The sequence below is a fragment of the Cynoglossus semilaevis genome, chromosome 19 (genome assembly GCF_000523025.1).
Source record: "Cynoglossus semilaevis isolate Cse_v1.0 chromosome 19, Cse_v1.0, whole genome shotgun sequence".
NCBI classification, from domain to species: domain Eukaryota; kingdom Metazoa; phylum Chordata; class Actinopteri; order Pleuronectiformes; family Cynoglossidae; genus Cynoglossus; species Cynoglossus semilaevis.
The window spans coordinates 17,340,153-17,359,091 of record NC_024325.1 but is presented as its reverse complement, the minus strand read 5'-3'; the positions used below and the strand labels follow the sequence as shown (position 1 = coordinate 17,359,091).

The following is an 18,939-nucleotide window of genomic DNA, read 5'->3' as shown; positions in this document are numbered from 1 at the left end:
GGCGGGGCTGCTGGGGCTGGAGTCAGCGGTGGTGAGCAGCTGCAGGGAGGAGGAGGCCGTGTGCAGGCTGCAGCCGTCCTCGCTCTCACTGGCCGCCGGTTCCATCTCGCCGTCCGGCTCTGACAGGAAGCCCTCGGCCGCGTCGCCGTCGTCTTCCTCGGCCCCGTTGACCTCCTCGTCTCCTCTGGCCCCTGAGTCCACGTCTCTCTGACCGACGTTGATTCCATTTTCTGGCGCCCCCTCCTGTGAAGATGGATGATGAGATGAGAACTTTTTTTTTTTGGAGCTAGGAACCGATTATCAGGTCTGCTGGTCAGGAGGTCGTACCCTGAGATGCCTCACTGTCAGTCGGCCGTTTTCAAAAGTCAAGTCTGCCGAGAGAAGGAACAGGAGAATGAATGACATGAAGAACCCTGGAGACGGAGACCAGGTCAGGGGTCATACCTCCACCGTAGCTGAGGTTCTGATCGCCCCATTTTTCTGGGCCACAGTCTGTGGTCGGCTCTGATGGACCCGACTCCTCACTGCGTCGCACCGACTCACCATGTGGAGCGGCAGTACCTGCGTGGACCTCCAGGGGGAACGCGGTTGGACAGTGGCCCTGGCCGCTGCACAGGGACGACAGTGAGGCCTGGGCGTGGTCCTGGACGTGGTCCTGGGCGTGGTCCTGGGCGTGCAGCTCCTCCGTCTGTTTCTCCAGACCACAGAGGAGAGAAGACGAGGACCGTGGGACCACAGCGGGGACAGACGGGTGAGGCCCCTGGAAGGGCCCCGTGTCCCAGGCACCGGACAGAGCGTGACCGTTGTCCTCACACAAGGACAGAGCAGCTTCAACCGCAGCGGCGTCCAACGCCTCTGCAGCGTCATCTGCCTGCAGGAGGACGAGGAGGAGGAAGAGGAGGACGAGGAGGAGGAGGAGGAGGAGGAGGAGGAAGAGGACGAGGAAGAGGACGAGGACGAGGAGGAGGAGGAGGAGGAGGAGTTAAGGATTCATTTTTATTTCAAACGAAGGGAATCGTCGTGCATTTGTATCCATTTTGAAGCGACAACGTCTCTCTGTGTGCCCCTCCCCCCCCCCCGGGTCGTACCTTGTCTTCGATGATGGCGATGATGTCTCCAACGGTCTTCAGGTCCAGTTCGTCTCCCATGTACGGGACACCGTCATCGTCCTCACCGAGCCCTGGATCAACGACAGAGTGACGTCACAGGTTACAGTCGACTTTATCCTACCAGTCAGAACACACACACACACACACACACACCTGTACTGGCTGCACAGGTGGCGTCCACAGGCAGAGGGGGGGTGGAGGTCACGGGGGCAGAGGTCAGGTCAGTACCAGCCATGAAACTCAACGGAGCAGAGAACTGTGAGGGGCCGGCCTCCAACAGACGGGACAACATCGGAGCCCCTGCTGTGAGCACGCACACACACACACACACACACACACACAGGTCAAACATATGAGGAGTACAGGTAAAGGTACAGTACAACAGATTAAATGTTAGTTTTTCTTCCTAATCCACGACTCCAGAAATATTCCAGCAGAGTCTTTTTGAACCCAGAAGACGGGCAGCGTGTGGCGCTGTTCAGTTTAGTTTAGTTTAGTTTAGTTTAGTTTAGTTTAGAGGGAATGTGGGGTTCAACAGCTTGTTGCTGAAGGCCTAGACTGCTGGGAGAACTCCCATGATGCCTCAGCTGCCTCTCATATTTATTTAGTTGTATTTTATCACCTCAGCCTTTCCGTGGAGGGGACGGGGGGGGGTGGGGGGGGGGGGGCAACGGCTGCTGCTGAGAGTTAGAATCCACAGTGTGTGTTTGTACCTGTGACCCGAGGCAGAGGTGGACTGGTCAGAGCCAGGTCAGCTGCTCCCATCATGCCACAGGCCGACAGGTCGCCATCACCAATCTGAAAGTACACACCATGAACAGGAAGAGGTGTAGACGAGTCCAGTGAGAGGCACGCCCCCCCCCACCCCTGACCCCCGACCCTGACCCTCAGGAGGAGTGGGACGGTCGTGTTGTACTCCCTCTGACTCACCGTTCTGGACTTGGAGGCCAGGAGGCTGCCTTTCTTCAGTAGCTCTGACAGCAGGGGGGAGGGCGGGGGCGTGGACCTCTGGCACAGGACTTTCTTCTGGCCGGGGTCATCCAGAGGTGACCCATTAACAAACAGGTCGTCGGCACCAAGTCCAGGTGACTCGGAGAAGGTCATCGACCGGAGCGATGCTGGAGCCTGGAGGGAGGGGAGGAACAGAAGGATGAGCGCCGTCCGTCTGGCCCCGCCCACCAGGTCAGGGCCACACCCCGTCTTCTCCTTACTTACGTTCTTTGTGGCCGTAAAGTCCAGCGTCAGGTGGTCCAGTGGGTCGCCGGGGGACAGGTCCTGGTTTGGGGAGCTACAGCCTGAGGGGGAGTTCATGTCGGCGCCACACACTCGCTTGTGTGTGTTCTTGGCCACCTGTCTGGCTGAAGGAGGAAGAAACAGAAGAGGAGAGTTCTCATCAGTCACGTCTGAGCCAGATTGATTTACCCGACCGTGAGGATAACTCCCCCTAGAGGGACAACAAAGCTTTACATCCTCAAGTGAGGTCCAACCTTTGTCACGGGTCGGAGCTCAGTTTAGACAAAACTAGTGAAAACCTGGTCGTAGGTTCTGTTCTTTTACCCCGAAAAGCAGCATCTGTGCTTCTCCTTCTCACTTCTGCCTCCTCCTCCTCCAGCTTCTTCTTCCTGACGGGAGCAGACGACACTTTCACAGCTTTGTTTTACCACCAACTTCAGACACAACTGTTAATCTGTCGTCTTCTCACTGTTGGATTTCGTGCCATATCTCTTCCAGTTTGGAGTCCAGATGTCCGGCCTGGATCAACTCAGCTTCTCTCTTCAGTTTCCTGCAGAAACGACATCATCGTCATCATCCACCTCATGAACATGAAACTGTAATAACAGCAGAGGTGTCAGGAAACATCTCCTCTCCTGATCCCGTATCAATCTCCTCCTCCATCAGTTATTGATTTTTTCCAATATTCCTGGTGTTGGTTCATGTTCTTTTTCTTTTCTTTCTTCCCAAGTGATGCCAGATGTAGATCCCTCTGTTCCAGAGTTACTACATACTGTTTCTCCAGATTCTTTCCAATAACTCGGTCTGTAATAACAGCACAGACTGATGGACCTGATGATGTCCAGAACCTAACGTTGACTCCTCGACAACATAAACGTCTCAGGAAGGTCACAGTTTTCTACTCTCTCACATCGTCTTCTCTCTCCTGTCCTAACAAACCCTCTAACCTCTGACACACACCTTACTCACCTGCTGTACGTCTGACACAGTCCTGCTGTTGTTGTTGTTGTTGTTGTTGTTGTTGATTCACTAACGCAGTGATCAAATAAATAAATGTCGATCGTTTTGAAACCATTCATGATTTTATTTGTATCAGTGATGTCATCAGCCACAGGTCAACGTCAGCTGGACGTACTGACCTCAGGTGTCGCCTCCAGAAAATCTGAATGCATGTGACTCCGTTCACGGGTTAGGTCATGTGTCGGTGACCTTTGACCTGGTGACAGCTGCAGCACCAGTACCTGTGCTTCTCCTGAGTCTCTCTGATCAACCTCTTCAGTTCTTCGATCCGGTCTGTCGTCAGTCGCCGCACAATCACGTCCTCCACCGTGTCCACCACCTCGCCCTTCTCGCCGCGCTTCCTCCTGTGCACAGCAGAACCAACCATTGGTTAACACGGTGACGCTCAGCGAGTCAGCGACCTGGTCGAGTTAGCGCTCACTTTGGAGACTCTGTGGCTTCCAGGAGCTCGGAATATTGGGAGGCGCAGTGCTGTGGGGAAAAAAAGAGCGGGAAGAGCACGGTGACCGGACAGAGAAGTGACGTCGGTCAAAACTACGGTCCGCACCGGTGCCGTACCTTCTGGGAAAACCAGTCCGGTGGTCGTCCAGGCTCCGCAAAGGGTTTGATGGCTCTACTGACGGAGACCCTGAGGAGTTAGAGTAGAAGATGAAGAACAACGACACAAACCAGAGACAACGTCTACAACGATGAAGCAGTACCAGTTCTGGTCGCCGCTCGTCATGACAGACGTGGCCAAACACAGCTTCTCCCTCACCGACCATGGTTCTGTGGGTCCAATCACGAGCAGCTTGTGTTCTGCAGGGACAGAGACAGAACCAGCACACGGTGTGTGACCCCACGTCAACCACAAGGGGGTGTCCCTAGTCTGGACACAGACCGTCTCCATTCATGTGACTCTGATTATTCATCAGACTTTACAGAAATCTATCTGAATGTTCTGCTGCCGTCTGATTGGCTGTTCAGCCCTGAACTAAATTCAGAAATTCAAAAATATTTAAAATTAGTTTCAGTTTCACTGAGATACTGTCCATCCATCCATCCATCCCTCCATCCATCCATCCATCCATGGCTGAGTGGCAGCTCACAGTGGACCCATTGTTACCGGTAGAGAAATGACTAACACTGTTGGTGGGAAACTGTTAAAAGCGCGGTATAAAGAGATGTTCTCAGTTGAGATGATGGTCATTAATGGTCGCAGGAGGCTGACGTTGCTGCTGCTGCTGCTGCTGCCACGCAGGAAGTTAGCGGCGCTAACCGATAGCATGTCCTGACATTTTCACTGCGCCCTCAGTTACTCACTTCCAACCCCGTTTGCCATCCTCCTCTCATCCCGGCCAGCCTCACATGTTGATGGATGACGACCTCGGGAATGGAAACAAAAAAAGCAAACAAACAAACAAACAAATAAACAAAGAAAAACTCCGGCGAGTCCCGAAGTGAATCAAAACGTTTGCCGTACTTAGAAAGCGGAGGCTAACGTAGACCGAGAGAATGTCACGTTAGGGATGTTGAGGCTTTTCGGGCTCACACACCGATTCACCGCTGTCCTTTAAAGTCACAGTCTGTCTGTGGCCACAGGGGGGTTGCTTCGCCGCCCACACTTTTATTCTGGCCGGTTTTATCTGGATCGACCCTCCGACAAAGTCTTTTTTCTCAGGCGGCAGCCAAAGACCGAAGAAACGATCACGTAAATGTGTTGTGTTAAGAGTGAATGAAGTGTTCGTACACGCCCACCTCCACGGTGAAGATGGTACGACCCGCAGGCTCCTGAAAATAGTCCTAACTCGGATGAATAAGTGCTGCATATATGAAATAAATACATAATTACCGATGTTGAATCAACTCTGACGTTAAAAGAACACCGTGTTATCGTCTTACTGCGGTGTTTACATCGTCGTAATAACTGTCGACAAAGGAACATCGTTGTGGGATTTCCCTGATAAACAAAACAACGATGTAGAACTAATGTCTCACGTGATTTCACGGACCGTGACAGACACGGAGTCCTGTATTTTATTATAAATGTTTGTGTTTATATAGAGTAGCATGTAGAGTTGAAACAGTAGCCAAATCGACCCACTAGAGGGCAGTAAAGCAACCGTGGCACTGTGAGTAGAAAGAGCTGAGGAGCGTTTTCTTAATTTTTGTCAAAAACATTGTTGTTTATCTTATTTGGGCATAAAGTTGATAATATACTGTCGTAATATTGTTAATAATTATAACAAAATGTTATTATTAAGGTTGTTTTTTGTGCTCTGGCACCAAACTCAACTCAATTGTAATTATTTTACATTGAATATAAACCGTTAAACTAATTTTAATCTAATAACTTTCATTATAAAGTCGTAGATCGTTAACATTCCTCCATATTATCAACAATAACTTATTGTTTTATGTGTGTGTTTTTTTTTCTGACAAAGAGGGAAAGCAGTTATTACAGGGAAACGAATGTTAATGAGGCGTTTGACATTTAACTCTATAACACCGAGCCCTTCACCTCCTGCTGCTCCTCCTCCTCCTCACAGAACCAGTCTGCTCTCCAGGAGGAGCTGTGGCAGCCCACCTCCATATCAAACACATCATTCTTCATGTGTGTGTGTGTGTCGTCATTCTGACCCTGCATCATCCTGTGTTTGGACTCATTCCACCGGTCAGAGCCGTGGCCCTGAGTCAGACACACCTACAGACTGAATACTGAACCATGAAACCAGGAATTCATTTTCAACAGTAACAGAGATAATTAATTACAGCGGTGTGAAAAACAACCCGGTCCGTTCCCCTGAGTGTCGCCTCGTTACAGTCCCACGTCTCCTGAAGGAAACAGAATCACCTCTGTAGACGTGTTAGGGTCAGTAAACACACTCTAAAGAGCCTGCGTGTCATATCTGCCCCCGTTATTAGCGCCGGTTGTCTCAGGTGAGAGGCTGATGGGGGCAGAAGAGATAAAGGTTACACCACAGGTGCCTTTAACTGCTGCACTGAGCCCATCCTGGGGGCAGAACCACGGCTAATGATCTGAAGTGGAGAGAACTGCCCTCACCTCTGTCATCAGTCCTGCTCCAGTCCTGACGGTCGGTCGGTGAGGAGTCGAACCATCAGCAGCAGACGGGTGAGTGATGGTCTACATTAATATTAGGTGATTGATTTTTTGATTTTTAATTTCCTACAGATGTGTGTGAATGTCTGTGTGAGATTAGGTTTCTATATTTTAGATTAATATTATTAGATTTGACAATATTATTTTTATTGAAATAAACAGGACAAATTCTTGACTGATTTTTAAAAAAAAAAATTCACTCTATAACTTAATAACGTTAGGGTTCAATAAAAATCCGTCTCTGAGACAAAGAACGAGACGCAGCATAAACAGAATCATTGTTTTGTTTTTTATCGACAAACAAAGAACGAGACGCAGCATAAACAGAATTGTCGTGTTGGTTTTTCAACAAAAACATTTTACGAGCTCAACAGGTAAATGTTAACGTTAGTTGTATTTACAATTTCAGCCAACTCCCCCGAGGACTCCCCCAGGAGTCTCCCTGCACCTCCTGCAGCTGAGGCCCAGGGAGTCGGGTCACAAATTGAAACAGACGCAATTTGTATTTTACTGCACGGAGACAGTGATTTTTTTTACAGACTATAGTTTAAGAATTAAATGTGACTTGTTTTTCCGTCTCTTCACTGTAACGTCGCTCATACTTGCTGTTATTTTTTTCTTTAATCTTCCTTGTTTTTCCCACAGCTGTAGTTTTCCTGTCTGATCCCAGTGGGACAGGATGCCAAACAACATGGCTAAGATCGCAGACGCTCGAAAGACAGTGGAACAGTTGAAGCTGGAGGTGAACATCGAGAGAATGATGGTGAGTCGATGTGGTGGGATGGTGGGTCGTGATCATGCCTTACAGCAGGAAGGTCGTGTGTTCAGATTCTCCTGATCGACTGCTCCGCCTTAACAACTGACTTCTGATTACAACTGAAAAGTCATTTTGAAGTGAATGAAATCCACTGACTACAGAACCACTTGTTCTGGTTCTTGTTCCTTCCTTGTTCCACACCTGCAGGTTTCCAAAGCAGCGGCCGACCTCATGGCCTACTGTGAAACTAACGCCAAAGACGACCCACTGGTGACGCCCGTCCTCAACTCAGAGAACCCGTTTCGAGAGAAGAAATTATTTTGTGTGATTTTGTGACTTTAACAAACACCAAAAAAACAAACAAAAACAACCTGTGAACACATTTGTTGTTGTTGTTTTTTAAATATAATGTAGTTTTTACAACTTTAAAAAAAGTCTGTTTGTGTTTGAAGCTTTTTTAGATTTTCTCTGATGATGGTTTAGACATTAAAGCCTTGTTGAAAATAAATGAAAAGTCCTGCTCTTGTGAAGTCAGATTCTTCTAGAACAATATAATTTAAAAAACACTACAATAATCACACATTATGTCCGTTTTTTGTGCCTCATCTACCGTCTATTTTTATTATTTTTTATGTTTTAGTTTTTTTGTGCAACCTTTCACTTGATAGTTCTTGTCTATTCTTGGTTTATTTAAAAGCAATTTGCCATTTTATGAACTTTTAGCAATTTTCTTTTGTGTCAAATGTTCGTGTTTTCTTAACGTTTCTACGTCTTTTTTGATTGAATGCACGAAAAATACAAAAACTTTATTGAAACTGTTCAAAATACAGTTTAAACTATTAAAAACAGAATAAAGAAGAAGCGGAGTGACTTTTTAGCCAATCAGAATGCAGAACACAATGCACGATGCAAATCCGTGAAGTTGCGAAACCGTGAAAAGTAAACCGCGTTATAGCAAGGGATCACTGTATCTCCTTTTATCTCAGCATGATCTAAAAGTGGATTTTCTCAGCACGCTCTCGGTTCTTATGTATGTTTGATGCTATTGTTTCATTGTCCTCAGGTCTGACATACATAGTTTTGTTTTTTCTCTCGTTTGATTGTGGATTTTTGCCTCTGGCCACAGTTTTATCCAGCAAGCATTCAAAGTTTCAGTTTTCATCTCCCGAATAGCCCTCTGAATGTTTTGGAGACATGATGCGATGGTGTATCCACGCCAGTAGTCCTTTAGTGAGAAATCTTGATCCGAGTCCATAGCGTCAACAAGATGCTGCAGGGTGTTGCGCGTATAGAGAGCCTTGAAAGCGCGGATGATGCCTTGGTCCATGGGCTGAATCAGGGATGTAGTGTTTGGTGGCAGAAATTCGATTTGCACACCATCATATGTCATATCATCAGAGTGACCTCCGGCGTTGTCAATTAGCAGAAGCACTTTAAAGTCTAGTCCCTTTCCTCTCAAATAACACTTGACCTCCGGGATGAAACAGTTTTTGAACCAATCCAGATTGAGCGCTTTTGTCATCCAAGCCTTTGCATTGTACATCCAGTAAACGGGTAAATCATCCTTATTTTTGTTTTTCAGTGTTCTGGGATTTTTAGACCTATAAATAAGCCCTGGTTTAATCATGAAACCTGCAGCATTCCCGCACATAACCAGAGTCAAACGATCTTTTTGAGCTTTAAAGCCTGGGGCTTTGGCTTCTTCCTGCATGATGAAGGTGCGGGAGGGCATTCGTTTCCAAAATAAGCCAGTCTCATCCATGTTAAAAACTTGATCAGGCTTATATCCCACTTCCTCAATGATCGCTTTGAATTTATTGTTCACGAACGCTTCTGCTTCAGCGGTATTCGCAGAGGCCATCTCTCCGTGCAGAGAAACATTTTTAAGTCCAAAGCGTTTCTTAAAGTTTTCAAACCAGCCCTTGCTGGCATTAAAAGTACTTTAGAAACGTTTCAACAAATAACTTCTGTAATGTACTGTCAAATAATAATTTTAATCATCAACGTGAACAGAAGGCTTCAAATTGCGGAGATTAGCACCGCCCACCGTGAACGGGAGAAAATTAAAAATGATTATGAAAAAAATACAAATTACCTGGTCTTGTTGCGGGCAGTTGCAACCCTTTTTGAATCCTTATTAAAACTTATTGCTGCTGTCTTCCTTATGTTTTTTTCTTCCTTCTTTATGGAACGAACGGAAGATTCATTAATTCCATAATGCCGACCTACAGCCGCATAGCTTTTACCTTCATTTAGCATGTCCAATAGTTTTACTTTATCACCGATAGACAGCATCTTCCGCTGCCTTTTGGTCCCTACCGCAGGTACTTTTGCCGGTCCAGAGCGTTTTGTCGACATTATGGGGTTTGATAAACTCGAAATTGCAAGAGAATTTGCACGTACGTAATGTCAATTTGGCAAGCTGTTTTACGTACGTGTACATATTAAACCGCAACGTTATTGGCGCACAGGTAGAGAAGAAGCGGAGTGACTTTTTAGCCAATCAGAATGCAGAACACAATGCACGATGCAAATCCGTGAAGTAGCGAAACCGTGAAAAGTAAACCGCGTTATAGCAAGGGATCACTGTATATGTAAATGTAACTTTAGGAAAAGGAATAGTGACGTCACTCTGCCGTTATTGGTCCGCTGCTGTTACGACAGGAAGTGTGCCGATATTTGCGACAGTGTATCGATTGACGGCACCCACGTGTTCTTCCTGCTGGTCTTGCTTCTTCATAGTAAACATGGCAAAGGTCCTTAAAAAGAGCGTGAAAAAGAAAAAGAGTGTTAAAAAGAGAAGTGACGTCAGCAAGAAAAGCGCAAAGAAACAGACGAACGCCGATGACGAGGAGGAATTAATGGAGGATTTGAACGTGGACGATGGAAGCGTGGACAGCGGAACGGAGGAGCCTGACTGCGATGGCAGCGAACGAAAGCGGCTCAAGCTGCTGGAGGCGATCAGCGCCCTGGGCGGCAAGAAGAAGAGGCGGATCGGGGAGAGGTCCGAGGCGGCTGTCAACATGTCCGAGTTCACGGTGAACGCCGAGGGAGAGGGCGACAAAATCCAGCTGTCGGATCTGATCCAGAGCGCCAACGAGACCCAGACGGTCCCGCTGAAGACGAGGAAGCAGCTGAAACACCTGCAGCAGCAGCACAACACTCTGGACAGTCCGCTGAGCAAACAGGAGACCCAGAGGATCCAGCGGGATGTGGCGTTCCAGAAGACGGCCGCGGAGGTGTCTCGCTGGAAGGGGGTCATTTCACAGAACCGGCAGGCTGAGCAGCTGGTGTTCCCCCTCAACCAGGAGTCTGCTGGACCCAAACCCATGGAGCGGGTGGTGACGAGCTGGAGAGCAGAGACCCCACTGGAGCAGCAGGTCTTCGCCCTTCTGAGTGCCAACAAGCAGCCCACCCTGGACCCCGTCCTCACCCCCGTGGAGAAGTTGTCGCAGAGAGCCATCAGTTTAGAAGAGGCCAAAATCCGGCGCGCGGAGCTGCAGAAGGCCCGGGCCCTGCAGTCCTACTACGAGGCCAAGGCCCACAGAGAACGGAAGATCAAGAGCAAGAAGTACCACAGGGTGCAGAACAAGGCCAAGCGAAAGGAGTTCGTCAAGCAGTTTGACCAGATGGTGAAAACGGACCCGGCCGCCGCGCTGGAGGAGCTGAACAAGATCGAGGTGGCCCGGATGCAGGAGAGGATGTCGCTGAAGCACCAGAACAGAGGCAAGTGGGCCAAGTCCAAGGCTATCATGGCCAAGTATGACAAGGACGCTCGCAAAGCGGTGCAGCAGCAGCTGGAGGTCAACAAGGACCTGACGCAGAAGCTGGTGAGATCTCTGAACGATGAGGAGGAGGAGGAGGAGGAGGAGGCAGCAGTAGGAGAACCGGAGTTGATGCCTGACTTTGTGAATCAGGCCGAGTCGGGCCTGGATTCTTCTAATCCTTGGATGAAGGCTCAGCTGCCAGAAGCTTATGCAGAGAGACTAGAGGAAGAGTCTGTGGGCGTGACACCGGAGAAGGCTGAAATGGAAGTGAACAAAGCTGAGGAGGAGGAGGAAGAGGAGGAGGAGGACAACAGAGAAGAGGAGGAGGTTCTCCTCAGTCAGTTTGAGCAGAGGAGGAAACTCAGTCGACTCCAGGAGGCTGACGTCAAACTAGTTCCACAGGTGGAGAACCAGGAGGAGGAAGATGCAGCACAGGAATCCTCGGACCATGAGGAGGAGGTGGAGGAGGAGGAGGAGGAGGTGGTGGAGGAGCAGCTTGCTCACTTCACCAGTCTCTTCCAGGCAATAACCAAGAACTCACAGGACGATGGAGCGGAGCGAGCGGCGCCGGTACAAATGGAGGAAGGGCTGGTGAGGATCAGGACCGTGGAGGACGTGGAGCTCCTCACGGAGGATCTGGTAGCAGCGGATCAGCCCCCACAGAGCGACCCTGCCCCCCCCGCAGAGAACCCGCCCAGCACCGCTGCGGCCGCAGGCAAAAGCAGGAAGAACAGGAGAGGGATCGAGCTGACGGAGGTTCTCACCAAAGACACGGTGGACATCGACGTCCCCCTGGGTCCAACGGTCACTGAAACGGAAGATACCAGCGAGGAGGTCAAAGGTCAAAGAGGGCTCATCAGCGAGGCCTTCGCCGGAGACGACGTGGTCGCCGACTTCATCAAAGACAAGAGGAAGCACGAAGACGAAGGCAAACCTAAGGTGGTGGACCTGACGCTGCCCGGCTGGGGGGAGTGGGGGGGCACCGACCTGAAGCCCTCCACCAGGAAACGCAGGCGGTTCAGACTCAGGAGTGTGCCCCCTCCCCCGAGGAAGGATCAGCATCTGCCCAGTGTCATCATCTCAGATAAGAGGAACAGTTCCATCACCCTCCACCAGGTGGAGAGCCTGCCCTTCCCCTTCACAAACCCCTCCCAGTTTGAGAGCACGATCGGCGCCCCCGTCGGACGCACCTGGAACTCAGAGCAGGTCGTGCGAAAGGTCACCAAACCCAAGGTGGTCACCAGGCTCGGAACTATCATCGAGCCCATGACCCAGGAGGAGCTGATGAAGGGCAAACAGTAACAGTGGGGGGGCGGGGTGTGTGTGTGTGTGTGTGGGGGGGGGCATTATGAGAAGAAGCTACAGTTCAAAGACTTTGGTTTTTGTTGATTGTCGTCAAAGAAAAAAAAAATTTCATTACATTTCTGTCCCGCTCCACAGTGACCTTATTTTCCTTCTTCTTCTTTTCCTTCTTCTTCTTCTTCTTCTTCTTCTTCTTCTTCTTCATTTTTACCCTCCGTGGTGTTCATGTTCAAACAGAGCAGTAAATAATACCAGTTTTTTTCTAACGTGTTGTTGATGTGAAGGTCAGTAACTTTCACTCTTCATTCTGTACAAACAGCAAAATAAACAAAAAAAAAAACTGAACGACGTCATGGAACTATTTCACTTTTGTTCCTAATTCCAACAAGATTTAAAAAATTTGACTAATGTGTTTAGAAACGAGTTTGTTGACAGACATGTAAATGACGGCTTCATGTTCAAATGTCAGGATGGAAACATGGAGAAGTCGGTCTGACATTGGTTATACAGATTGTAGTATTGAACATATGTGTTTATATATGTATATCTATGTATATAGATATACATATATAGATCTATATGTATATGTATATGTGTGTGTATATATATAGATATGTGTATATATGTATATAAGTATTTATATACATATATACACATGTATATACATATATGTATAGATATATATACATATATGTGTATATATATAACTATATATATAAATATGTGTGTATATATATACATATGTGTATATTCACATATATCACTGTTGTGTTTATGTTGTTTATGTTGACGATGGTTTTAGTTTTCATTAGTTCATTAAAAATTGAAAATTTAAATTTAAACATTTATTTTACACTGTACACAATCCAGAGGAATAGTGACTGTAAAGATTTATAAATAAAGGGAACAAAGTCCATCCATATCTGATCGTCAGGTTAAATATTAACCACAGCGCCACCATCAGGGTTCTACAGTGACGTTCTACATTCACCTACGGCTGTGTCTGAATATATAAATTCAAGATTTTTATTATATTTTCAGAGCTGTTCAGAAAGCAGACAAAAGTGAAGGAAAGATGGTGAAAAACGGGACGCTTTTATCTCATTGGCCGCCGCTACACTGCCGTTTGTTCTGTCACAGCCAATGACGCGACCTCTGTCCCTGAGGAGAAACCTCTTGGTTTCAGGAAGCCATTCAAATGAGGGGTGTGGTCATGTTAGTGTCAACAAAAGGTGCTGAGAAAACAGGTGTGTGTTCAGGTGTGTGTTCAGCTTCCACGGCAGAGAGACGTCAATCTGGACCTGACCGAGGTAAGAGAGAGAGCGAGTGTGTGTGTGTGACTTCTTTCGTTTTCACCTCAGTCACGTCTGAAACTGGAGACACTTTAAAACCTGTGTCTGAGACAAAAGTGTGGAAGAAGAACCTGCATGGAGTCAGACCGAGTTTGACAGGAATTCTTACAAGAATAACTTGTTGCATGTAGTTACTACACACACACACACACACACACACACACACACACAGACAGATGAATGAGGAAGTCAGACCTGGTTCCACCTGGTGGACAGTCACAGAACAGGTGACAGAAAATCTGGATTTACTTTGACTCTACTTGACTTTACTTTGGACCCAGATCCTGGGACACAAAACCAAAGTGCAGCCCCCGCTCCTGTCAGACAGGTTTTATTCGGGGGGGGGCAACGACAACAAATGACAAATGTATGAATTGCAAATAGTACTTTGTCTTCAGGCAGTACTGTGGTTTAAACCTTAAACTCCAACTCAAACACGCTGCACCTTTAAATATGTTTAAATCTCTAATCGTCCAGTGGTAACTGGAAGGACTGTTTAAATCAAACTACTTCAGAATGTGTTCATAAATGTTTCTGTCATTGATTATTATTTATTCAAGTTACAAATATATTGTTCGTTAATAAAAAAATATCAGGTTAAGAAATTCAGCAGCATGGACTTTATTATAAGGGAAATGCTTTTAAATCTCCCGCGGGCCACAAAAAAAAAAGGGTTTGACGGGCCACATTTGGCCCGTGGGCCTTGAGTTTGACACATGCTATAATCTGTTGTTTGATTTATTTTTTTATATAAATAATTTTTCCACATTATTAAAAGGCATTAAACACAAACCGCAGAGTCAACACCACATGTTCAAACAGTTGTTGATGTGATTGAAATGTAATTGTCTGTTAAATAAACTGTAATTATTTGGACACCTGAGATTCAGTCTCGTGTCCGACAGACGAAGCTGTAAGGACTGCCTCTGATTGGACCTTTGATGGGAAGACTTTCAAAGAATTAAAGTCACAGCGTTTTTCTCATTTGTCACCGTTTGTCAGACGTCGTCGTCACCACCATCGCGGTGTCATCGGCGTACGTGTTGATGACGGCTTTGTTTCTAATGTTTCCACTTCAGTTATGGCCAGTTTTGGAGGCCACGCCCTTCCAGGGACCTTTTTCCTCTTCTTCGGCTTTTGGCTGGTGGTGAAACACACTCTCCGACACAGCTGTAGAACAGCTCGGACCAAAGGCAGGCACAGCGACGCCCCCTTCCTGCAAAGGATGGAGTACATTGAGGGGGGAATTCAGGCGTTTGCGTCGTTTGTGGGTGAGTTTTCCTGGAGATCGTCACTTTTTCTGTCTTAACTTCTTAAACCTGTTCGTGACTTTTGTCGGATGTTATCCTGTCACAGGCATCTTGGTTGAACAGTTTTACCCAGGCGGACCAATCGCTCACCTCTATGACGCGGAGAACCACTCCTGGGTCAAGTTGATGAACTGGCAGCACTGCACCATGTATCTGTTCTTCGGGATTTCTGGAGTTTCCCTGATTGTCACGAAAAGATTTCAGCTGACGGCGCTGCGTGTGAATTGCCTCACTCTGTCTTTGGCGCTCTTCATGGAAGGTATGTTCTGTAAAACAGTGGTCCCTAACCCCGGGGCGCGGCCCGGCACCGGTCCGTGGGTTAATTGGCACCGGGCCGCACACGGTCCGTGGGTTAATTGGCACCGGGCCACACAACATTATTTCCGTTTTATTTATTATCTAATTCTGAAGGATGTTTGATTTTGAAAACGTTCTTCTCCACCCTTCAGGGTTTCTCTTTTACTTCCACCTGCACGGGCGCCCTCCACTGGACGCTCACATCCACACCGTGCTGCTGGTGCCGGTGTTTGCTGGATCGGTCAGTACCATGTTGGAGGTTTTCATAAAGGACAACATCATTTTGGAGCTGTTCAGTGCCGGCATGTTCATCCTGCAGGGCACGTGGTTCTACGAGGTAAAGAAGAAACATCGACACCACCCTCACACCTCAACTTATGGCCCACAAATATGGACCAGAGCAGTGGTCTGCAACCTTTATTGATCTAAGGACCACCTAGTCAGTACCTAGGATGAGTACATTTTTCAAAATAAAGCATTTCTTTAGGCCATATTCTGTCAGGATTGGAGTCTGAATCCTGTAATTTATTTTTTTTACATTGCCAGATGTTTAAAGAAAGTAGAAAGTAAATATAATTGAAGAGATTCTCTATAAAGTAAGTAATTATTATTTTAATTATTTTACTGTGACCTAGTACCGGTCCACAAACCAGGGGTTGGGAACCCCTGGGCTAGAGCATGTGAAATAGTCCAATCATCTCTGCTAACGTTCAGTGTTTCTTTGAACTGAAGCGTCTGTGATTTCAGATCGGCTTCGTCATATTCCCTTTAAATGGCGTGGAGTGGGACCAGAACCAGCACACCAACCTCATGTTTGTCACCATGTGCTTCGGCTGGCATTTAGCTGCAGCTTTGCTCCTGGTCGCCGGCAACTCTGCTGCCGTCTGGCTGTAAGTATTTTATTTCAAAAATGTATCGGGTTAAAAATCAAATACTACAGTTCACTGATCTTTAGTTCACGATAAACGATAAATTTATACTTAAGTCGGAATACTGTGAATGTACTCTGATGTTTCCCACAAAAAAAAGAAATTTTAGACTAAAACGGAACAGGTTTGTGTAAAATCCTAAATGTTTTTTTAAACATACATTAACTCCTTCCTCTCTGGAATCGTTTTTTTTTTCTCCAACAGCATCTTGAAGAAATTCTCAGGAAGGTCACCGAACATAGAGATTGGAATGCGAACGACGTCCCCTACAGGTTGCCATAAAGCATTACTGGAAGGGTCGGACGAAGAGTGAAAATCAGTGTCTTTTAATCCGACTTCTTCACTGATGGACTGTTGGTGAGACTGAGCTGCTTCGGTGACAGTTTCATTTTATATTGTTGTTTTAAAAAAAGAAGAAGAAGAATGTAATGTTTAAACATGAGCTGTAATAATGAAGGAAACATGAGGAGAGTTCACGTGGACGTGCTCTGCAGCGGTGGCTGTCGGAGTCTGGTATTAACACGAAATAAAACAGAGAAGGTTGAACTTCACACACGTCACAGTCGTACTTCATACTTGACACAGCAACACCACAAGGTCACGACAGAAACAACACCATACACTGAAATATCTCCTCTCCTGAGCCTAGATCAATCTCCTCAGTCATTGATCAGTTATTGATTTTTTTTTTCTCCCCAACTCCCAGTCCAATATTCCTGGTGTTGGTTCATGTTCTTGTTCTTTTCTTTCTTCTCTAGTGATTCCAAATGTAGATCCCTCTGTTCCAGAGTTAGGAACTGATGTTCAGATTACACTGGGACTACAGCTGCAGTCCTAATCTAGACTAGTGGAGACGCTCACTGTGGCGGTGCGGGTGGAGGGTCAGGTGGACATTTGGGTGAAGGTGCCGTAGTGACCACCACGGTGGAGACAGACTTCTGGGCTCCTGTGGCCATGTGCTGCTGGAGCTGCTGCGCTGGAACTGTTTGGATACGAACCTAAAAACAAACAAAAAACAGACCAGATGTTGACAGAGGAGTTACTGAGGGACTGTTGACACTCGGCAGTGGGAGGTCAGCTGACCTGTGTGGCCTGTCCCTGCTGCTGCAGCTGCTGGAACTGTTGAGCTGTGACGAAGCTCACGGGTTTGTTGCCCGCGATCAGTTTGGTTCCAGCAGGCATGGTGGTCAGGATGATGTTCCTGCCCAGGCTGCTGATACTGAGTGACCAGAACAAACCAAACAGTCCAGTTATTACAGAGTGGAGAGGCACAGCGCTCAGGTCAGGGGTTCAAGTCCTAAGGTGGTTCAAGTCCCTAAAGTCTGGTTTGGTTTTAACCACTAGTTTTCAATCTATGGAAAGTGGTACCCTCTAGTGGTAGGTGGGGGAACTGATTCTCATTAATATAAATATTTGTTCTCTCATGTTTATGTGCCTGGTTTTAGAACTGGATGGTTGTACCAGTTGTAGTAGTACTACGTCATAGTACTTCACCGTGTCCTTGGACGATGGAGGTCACTACACTGGTCTTGTCTGGACGGTGTAGATCTGTGCTGCTGTAGTTAACGACAGTCGTACTGATGGTAGTTGGTGGAGTCAAACATTTGAATAAATAAATAAACGCTGAGACTTACTTGGCATTGATGCTTCCTTTAACAATGGGCGTGGTCACCACGCTCTTGCTCTTCAGCGGTTGGTTGAGGACCGACAGAGGGACGGTGATCTCCCTACGAGGTAATGAAAACACAGAGGTCATGTGACCTTCAGGTGCTGCGGAGATGACACACACTGAGCTGCAGTACTGCAGTACTGCAGTACAGGGCTGCGTGTACTTGTACGTACTGTATGCAGTACGTGGTACCTTCTTACCGTCTGCGTGGTGACCACCGTAGCGGGGACCTGCCTCGCCGTGGCCGTTCCCAGGGTCAGTGGTGACCCCGAGACCCCGGGGGCCACCGTGATTCCTTTGGCCCCGCCCACAACGCTGGCTGCCATGGTGACCACGTTAGCACACGTTGACGCTGTGAGTGTTTTAGAGCCGCTGGTGGTCGTCATGGTGAGGGTCTGCCCCTGCTTCTGAGGAATGACACCCAGGCCAGGCATTATCCTGATGGTGGCGCCGCTCTTGTCGGGGGACGCCACCGTGGTGAAGGTCCTGGACTTTTGGTCGGCCGTGACGGCCAGTGTGGGCATCAGACGGATGGCTGTGTCTCCCGCAGCCTTCAGCAGCGTGGAGGTCACGTGACCGGCTTTGGTGGTCTGTACGTCTGATGCGGCGGAGGCGGGAGGCGGGTGAGGCGGAGTCACGTGTAGCGTGGCTGAAATGCTTTTGCTCCCGGACGCGGCGGAGCCCAGGAAGTCGGGGCTGAGTTTGACCGTCGCCACGGGAGACTTGGTCAGAGTCGCCATCATGTCTGGCGTGATTCGCAGCACCGTCTGGCCCTTGGCGTCCGTGGTGATGGAGGACGGAGGGAGGCGGAGGACATCTTTGCCCTGGATGCGCAGGTTGGTGGCTGTGATTGGAATTGCAGCTCCTGGAGTCTTCATTCCCAGCTGTCCCGTGATGGAGACCTGGAAGGAAAATAAAAACTCGTGTTGACTGAGAGCCAATCACAGCCAAGACATTTTGAAGACAAATCTGTGGAACTATTTGACAAAACTCACTGTAAACTATGTGGAACTGTTTGAGAAAAGAACATGAGGAACTTGAGGAGTATGAATATGAAGTATCATTACCCCCCTCCCCCATTACCCCCCCCCCCT

The 18,939-nt window shown here is 47.7% G+C and overlaps 5 protein-coding genes across 5 annotated transcripts in view; 3 read left to right on the top strand and 2 right to left on the bottom strand.

Moving 5' to 3' along the window:
* Positions 1–5,075, bottom strand: part of LOC103395782 (bromodomain-containing protein 8-like) — a 7,990-nt gene extending 2,915 nt beyond the window's left edge. The window contains exons 1-15 of the mRNA XM_008333574.3: positions 4,665–5,075; positions 4,064–4,160; positions 3,921–3,990; positions 3,784–3,833; positions 3,584–3,706; positions 2,812–2,892; positions 2,667–2,731; positions 2,325–2,467; positions 2,040–2,234; positions 1,823–1,907; positions 1,263–1,412; positions 1,089–1,180; positions 445–871; positions 328–371; positions 2–243 (exon numbers count right to left, since the gene is read on the bottom strand). Coding sequence (XP_008331796.1) covers positions 2–243; positions 328–371; positions 445–871; positions 1,089–1,180; positions 1,263–1,412; positions 1,823–1,907; positions 2,040–2,234; positions 2,325–2,467; positions 2,667–2,731; positions 2,812–2,892; positions 3,584–3,706; positions 3,784–3,833; positions 3,921–3,990; positions 4,064–4,160; positions 4,665–4,683 — 1,883 coding nt within the window. The 5' untranslated portion in view covers positions 4,684–5,075. The remainder of the gene's footprint in view (position 1; positions 244–327; positions 372–444; positions 872–1,088; positions 1,181–1,262; positions 1,413–1,822; positions 1,908–2,039; positions 2,235–2,324; positions 2,468–2,666; positions 2,732–2,811; positions 2,893–3,583; positions 3,707–3,783; positions 3,834–3,920; positions 3,991–4,063; positions 4,161–4,664) is intronic.
* Positions 5,076–5,485: 410 nt separating this feature from the next.
* Positions 5,486–8,018, top strand: gng8 (guanine nucleotide binding protein (G protein), gamma 8). The gene is made up of 3 exons (XM_008333513.3): positions 5,486–6,474; positions 7,108–7,225; positions 7,427–8,018. The coding sequence occupies exons 2-3, from the start codon at positions 7,142–7,144 to the stop codon at positions 7,553–7,555; spliced, it is 213 nt and encodes a 70-aa protein (XP_008331735.1). The 5' UTR covers positions 5,486–6,474; positions 7,108–7,141; the 3' UTR covers positions 7,556–8,018.
* A 1,783-nt stretch (positions 8,019–9,801) lies between these two features.
* LOC103395722 (U3 small nucleolar RNA-associated protein 14 homolog A) lies at positions 9,802–12,628 on the top strand (the record flags this gene model as incomplete). The annotated part of the gene is made up of 1 exon (XM_008333512.3): positions 9,802–12,628. A coding segment is annotated over one exon (2,487 nt), but the record flags the coding sequence as incomplete, so codon positions are not given.
* A 662-nt stretch (positions 12,629–13,290) lies between these two features.
* On the top strand, positions 13,291–16,727 carry tmem45b (transmembrane protein 45B). The gene is made up of 6 exons (XM_008333509.3): positions 13,291–13,598; positions 14,720–14,911; positions 14,997–15,209; positions 15,400–15,584; positions 15,995–16,137; positions 16,381–16,727. The coding sequence occupies exons 1-6, from the start codon at positions 13,487–13,489 to the stop codon at positions 16,487–16,489; spliced, it is 954 nt and encodes a 317-aa protein (XP_008331731.2). The 5' UTR covers positions 13,291–13,486; the 3' UTR covers positions 16,490–16,727.
* The window catches only part of nfrkb (nuclear factor related to kappaB binding protein), a 9,417-nt gene continuing 7,080 nt past the window's right edge, over positions 16,603–18,939 (bottom strand). Inside the window, 4 exon segments of the mRNA XM_008333508.3 lie at positions 16,603–17,174; positions 17,260–17,395; positions 17,811–17,903; positions 18,038–18,747. Coding sequence (XP_008331730.1) covers positions 17,034–17,174; positions 17,260–17,395; positions 17,811–17,903; positions 18,038–18,747 — 1,080 coding nt within the window. The 3' untranslated portion in view covers positions 16,603–17,033.